This window comes from Medicago sativa, chromosome 8 (genome assembly GCF_051527215.1).
Source record: "Medicago sativa cultivar Bolivia chromosome 8, Bolivia_mono, whole genome shotgun sequence".
In the NCBI taxonomy this organism is placed as follows: domain Eukaryota; kingdom Viridiplantae; phylum Streptophyta; class Magnoliopsida; order Fabales; family Fabaceae; genus Medicago; species Medicago sativa.
In genome coordinates this window covers 90,327,342-90,333,781 of record NC_140756.1, presented here as the reverse complement: position 1 = coordinate 90,333,781, position 6,440 = coordinate 90,327,342, and the positions used below count along the sequence as shown (strand labels likewise).

At 35.2% G+C, this 6,440-nt stretch overlaps 1 protein-coding gene across 1 annotated transcript; it reads right to left on the bottom strand.

Moving 5' to 3' along the window:
• Positions 1 to 5,486: 5,486 nt before the first annotated feature.
• On the bottom strand, positions 5,487 to 6,239 carry LOC146903132 (uncharacterized). The gene has a single exon (XM_085737202.1). It carries the CDS (start codon positions 6,237 to 6,239, stop codon positions 5,487 to 5,489), a length of 753 nt encoding a protein of 250 aa, XP_085593328.1.
• Positions 6,240 to 6,440: the final 201 nt, after the last annotated feature.

Here is a 6,440-nt window from a genome sequence, read left to right as displayed (position 1 = left end):
GAAATGAAATGATATGGGGAGTTATATTAATATTGATGCAACGCGAGGGAAACGATGCAACCAACAAACAACAATGCAATTGTACTGTTATTTTTTTTTTTTTTTCCTTTCTTTCTTCACTCAACTAAACCAACGCCCACCAACCCAGACCGGTCAAATTCACCTACTTTTTCCCTTAACCATGGTTAACAAACAAACACGTTTGCCTTTTTTTTTTTTTTTTTTTTGGTACAAAAGAGGGCCAAAGGCCCAGCAGAAAACTAAACAACTAATTAAACATGCCTAGGAAAACAAGTCCCAGAAAGATCATTAAAAAGAAACCTATGGAGCTCACTAGGTGGAGACTCCAATCTAGTAACAACAAAAGAGTCTAAAGAAAGGCTAAAGATCGCCAACCAATCAGCACAATGATTACCCTCCCTCCAAGTATGACGAAACTGGACATGCCAATCTAAAGCCAAAAGGTTACGAATACGCCGCACCAACGTGGGAATGGCTCCACTAAAGTTACAACTACCAGTAACCATATCAATAAGAGTTTTAGAGTTCCTTTCCACAATAAGCTCTGGAATCTGTTCTCGCCAAGCCATATCCAAACCAAGGTACATGCCCCACAATTCAGCATGAAGCGCGTCACACACTCCAACCTTTTTAATGTAGCCTTTTAACCATCTTCCATCTAAGCTGCGAAAAAGGCCACCACACCCTGAATTTTCTCCACCACCTTTGCAAGCACCATCACTGTTGAGTTTTATCCAACCTTCAGGGGGTTTATCCCAACCCACGTAGATCGTCTCTTTCCGCTGAAGATTGTGATGAGGCGGAAGGGTTGAACAAAGGTATATCTGTCTAGTAAAGTCTTGGATCACCGTGACAGGGTTGTTTGGCAGGTGAAAATCATTTTCAAAGATAGCTTTGTTTCTCCACGTCCATAAGAACCAACAAGATGTCATGAAAATTGTCTTCCAGTTCTTAGTAGTTGCACATATGTCATGCTTGCCGAGGTTGTTGAAAATCCAGTCCCTGCAATCAAAAGTAAAGAAATCAGTCATGAAATGAGATGGAGCTAGGCGGAGCCATACCTGAGTTGCATAGGCACAATCCCGGAGCACATGAATGGTAGTCTCATCTGCTGTCCTACATCTAGAACAAATTGGAGATATGTCGACTCCCCACTTGCTTCTACGAAAATTGGCAAGGGTGCGCTCATGAGCTGCAAGCCAGATAAAAGTTTGAATATGATGAGGTCCTTTCCATTCCCACAAAGAATTCCAATCTCCTTCCAAGGCATGAATATCTCCATGTTGCAATCTATAAGCACTTTGAATGGCAAACTGATGAGTATTAGTTCCTTCCCATCCCATAACATCAGGCATTTCTGCATCAATTGGGGTTGGTAAAGCAACCACTTGGTTCACAATATTAGTTAGTAAATTTTCATGCAAAAAAGTTAGGTTCCAATCTCCCTCGGCATTCAAAACATCCCGCACAGAAATGGTAGTATCAATGAAATTCTGGGAAGCTGATGGGAGGAGCTCGCTCCTGTTAGGGACCCACTTATCAAGCCAAAAATTTGTAAGTCTTCCATCCCCTATTTTCCAAAAAATATGGCGTTGAAAATCATTCCAAACTTCAACCAAAGCTTTCCATAGGGGGGGAATCATAAGGTTGTGAGTTGCAGGAAACCATAAAATCATTATTTCTACCATACTTGCTGATAAGAACTTTGCACCATAGCTCATTCGGATTTTTTATGAGATTCCATATCATCTTCATCAAGAAATCCTCATTCATACGATGTGGTCTCTTAAACCCCAATCCACCGTCACATTTAGGCTGGCAACACACATCCCAATTCACCAAATGTACTTTACGACCCTGATTTGTGTCCCCCCCATAGGAAACCACGTTGAATTTTCTCAATCTCATCACAAATAGTTTTGGGAAGCTTAGCGTATTACATATGATAATACGGAATAGAACTAATAACAGACTTAGAGAGAGTAATTCTCCCCGCAAGACTCAAACATTGTTGTTTCCAACCACTGAGCTTATTTTGGATTTTCTGGACAATGTGCTTAAAATGCCCTCTAGTGGATCTACCAGTAGTCAAATTAGCCCCAAGGTATCTACCAAAACTATTGACATTGGAGAAACCAGTATGAAGTAAGATATCATCACGAAGCTGATTATCCACATTTTTAGAGAAAAAAAATTGAGTTTTTTGACTATTGATCTTTTGACATGAAGCTTGACAGAAGAGATCAAGGCAATGCATAACACAGTGAGCTTGCTCAATAGAAACCTCTACAAAAAGAAGAAGATCGTCGGCAAAAAGAAGAAGCGGAGTACTGGAAATTTTTTAATATTTTTTAGGGGTAATATATTATTGTTTTTTTTAACAGTATATTATTCGTTTTTTTATAAAACTTATTATATCATTGTTTTGTTTGGAAGGATCAGTTTTTGAACATTAATTACAAATCACAACGTGCAAACTAGTATTTTGACATTTTAATAATAATTGGTCCAATGTTTTCTATCATTATTGTAAAAAAAGAAAACTCTCAATTTATATATAATTTTATAATATTACAGAAAGTATTATTTGGTTTTTGTTAGAAGTTATTATTTACTAATCAAACTATTTTCATACTATTTACTGTTAGGCTTTGTTTGGGAGTTTGGTGGGGAGGGGAGGGGAGGGTTTTGGAAAAAAGGAATGAGCAAGTGGAAGAAATAGAAGACATTGGAAGGAGAGGGCTTTGGAGGTTAATTTTTTACTCATAATAAAAAACCCCCCTCATTTGGGGGAACTCAAAAATTGCATTGGGGGAGGGTTTTGGGGGGTTATGGGGGGTTTATATGAATTTTTCAAATTCAATCTATGTTGTTATAATATTCTTAAAATTAAAAATATATTAATCATAAGTATTAGTTTATCATTCTCTAAAAAACTGTTCTTTTAAAAAATGTGAATTTTTTGTCCATTTTTCTATATATTTCCAACCCCCCAAAGTCATCCCCTCCCTTCCCCTCCAAACTCCCAAACAAAGCCTTAGAAGCTTATGCTAATCTTTTCAAACTAAGTGGTCTTTTCAAATTTTTGTATAGAGCCCACGCGCTTACTTCGGTGTCGTCTTTATTTTACTATTTGTTTTGTGTACAGTAGAGTAGTACAGCTTTGAATGAGCCATATTCAATTTCAAAATACCGGTAGTCGATGGAAATGGGATCGCGTCTGTAACCAACATCTCAACCGACTTGAGAAATTCGATCACTGTTGAGCAAAAGTTGACTTTTTAAATTCATTTAATAAATAATGTATATATCATTTATTGAATGAACCTGAAAATGAATAAAGGATTAGAGATAAGATGTTGGATCTCTCCGAACAAATTAGTGTAGATGTTAATGACAAGTGTAGAGTCATAAGATTTTAAGTGAATCAACAATGTTGTGTCATTTTTCATATTTGAATATCTTCTTTTATGTATTTTTTTTTTTGTAAAAAATTAGCTTATAGTTAGAGTTTTTTGAAAATGTTTTTTCAATAAATTAATCAAAATGAGTTGAAAAAAATGTGTATATAATTTTTGGTGCTCCTAAAAAAACAGTATCTTGGACTCTCGGCCCACCTGTCCATGCTTACTGAGACTCTTAATTGAACATGTCTGAAAGGGAAACAGAGAAAGTGGTGATGATCGAAGTCTCATGCAATTCTATGTTTCCACTTGATATTAGAGTCGACGTTATACAAATATAAAGAATTTCTTGTATTTTAAAGTAAGTCTTAATTACAATATTCAAATTGTACCAAAAAAACATTATTCAAATAAATGAATAACAAATAGTTATATTTTTATATCATTTAAAGTAAGTTTATTTTACAATATTTAAAGTAATCTTTTTGGCCGTTATCAATGACGATGATGATAGTATAATTCGTGTTTGTTAAATCTTTCTTAAATAGGTCGGTCTCACATACATAAGAATATTTGTATATGGCTTTTGCACATTGACTTTTTTTAGCTAAATTAGCTTGTAAAAAAAGGTTAACGTTGTCTAATTAAAAAAAGTAAGGCGCATATATAAATCTTAGTTTAATTGGCAAAAATACTTAAATTGTTGGATCAGACGTTACAAATGGGATTCAAACACAAACATCTCCATTTGCGTGTATGAGTTTATAACGACTTTGTCATTTCGTTTATCTACAAAAAAATTGACCAACACATTTTAGGTTGTAGGCTCTTGCCGACCGGCCTAACTTATTTTCAACCCTAATAAGTTAATCTAACAGGTGACGGAGTTTAAAAACAATATATCTTTACATTCCAACTTCGAGACGAAGTTTGTTAGGAGACAAACGAACATGATTTTGCTCATAGTTTAACTAGGGCGGCCTGTTCTTGGGCTAGTCATCATATTTTTTTATTCTTATCATTCTTGTATTGAACATTGGTTGATTAATGATAATAGTTAACTTTGTTTTGGTAAAAAAACACAATATTTTACTAATAAAGTGATTCAAATTAAAAACAAACAAAAGTTTAGTGTATGCTTAATCCATCTTTTTATTGAAAAACCACGTAGTTATCGAGTTTACACATAAATAGATCTGATTCATCAAATAAGGAAAATTAAAAGAAGGTCCACAATTTAAGCGAATTGTTGGACCGCGAGCGTTTCACGAGAAGACATGTCATTTATTTTGACCACGGTTACCCCCCCCCCCCCCCCCCCCCCCCCGGCACCCACACACACACCTCCTTTATTCCGTGAATTTGGACTGCATATCCTTCAAACGTTACATTTAACTTTTGAGGGGTCATATCAATGATAAGAATTTAGTTTTATAAGCTCAAAATATACAATTTGAATCTCCTCGGAGATGATTATAATATGGTCATTAGTGTTACTTTAATTAATTGAAAAAAATTACCATTAATTAACAAAAATTCACCCTTTTTCCATTTAAAAAAATAACCTATTAACATTTGCCTATGCAAAAAAATTGACAAATAACAGAATCCAAAATAAGAGAACTAAGTAGCATATCCTCTTAAAAAATCAATAGTATATATATAAAGTAAGGTTTTTTATGCCACGTGTCACTTCCACATTCATTCTCAATATTTTTATTATTTTTTCTATTTTTAAAAACCAATATTTTATTTAAGATAAATATCTCAACAAACTTTTGATCTTATGCACTCAGTATTTTTTTTTAATTTTTATTGAATTTCTAATATTTTATGTAGCAGAAATATCTCAACAAACTACACATCAATCAATCAATAGTATATATATATATATATATATATATATATATATATTATTTTTTTGAAGAGGCTAAAATGGAATATATTACCAAAATAAAATGTTCTTCCTAGCACAAGGTGTACCAAGGAAGAACAATAGAGTCATTACAATAATTACAAAATAAAAACGACAACACCAAAGAACTAAAAGAGAGAAACAAACTAATTAGTGCTCAACAAAGTTAATGGAGTAAGCCACCATCCATGAAAATTTAGTGGAAGAGAGGCCAATTTTGCCTTCAACCACTCATAGGAAAGTGCCTTAATCTTATCCACCACTTGTAAAATGGAGCACTCTTTTGCCTTGAAGATTATGTTGTTTCTTTCTTTCCACATTTCCCACACGGTAGCAAACCAAATCACCTGCATTAATGTTTGTCGCGCTCTAGCTCCACCACCAGCATAAATAAATTGCTGAAAATGGTTCATTACATAACAAGGAGTAACCATAGAAATTCTGATCCATCTATAAATAAAGTTCCAAACAGAACCAAAAAAGCGACAATGCAATAATAAATGAGATGAATTTTCCAATGAGCCACAACCAGAATCACACAGCTGAGAATCATGATCAATCACGCCACGGCGAAATAAATTAACCTTTGTCGGTAACCTATCTCGAAACAGACGCCAAGCAAAAAGAACTACCTTTAATGGAATATCCTTATTCCAAAGGGAAGATGACTCCACCGTTGTCGTAACAAGAGGTTGAGCTGTCAGATAATGGTAAGCAGTGCGGACAGAGAACACATGAGAAGTATCTAAAAGCCAATGCCACGAATCCTCTTTGTCAACCTGTAAATTAACATTTTGAAGTAAAAGAGTAAGCTCCCCCGCCATCTCGTCCTCCCAAGCGAACAACCTCCTTCTCCACCTCCAAGCCTCACCCTCAACTCCCCACCCAAGCTGGCACATCTCAGACACGGTGTCCCCCTTAGACACCGATAAATCATAAAGTCTACTAAATCTGCTTCTAAAGGACATACCACCAACCCAAGTGTCCGACCAGAAGGAAGTACTATTTCCATTTCCAATCGAACGACTAACATTGTCACCAAACCAACCTTCTCTATGCATGGCGGCTATATCACGCCACCAAGTAGAGACGTCACGACC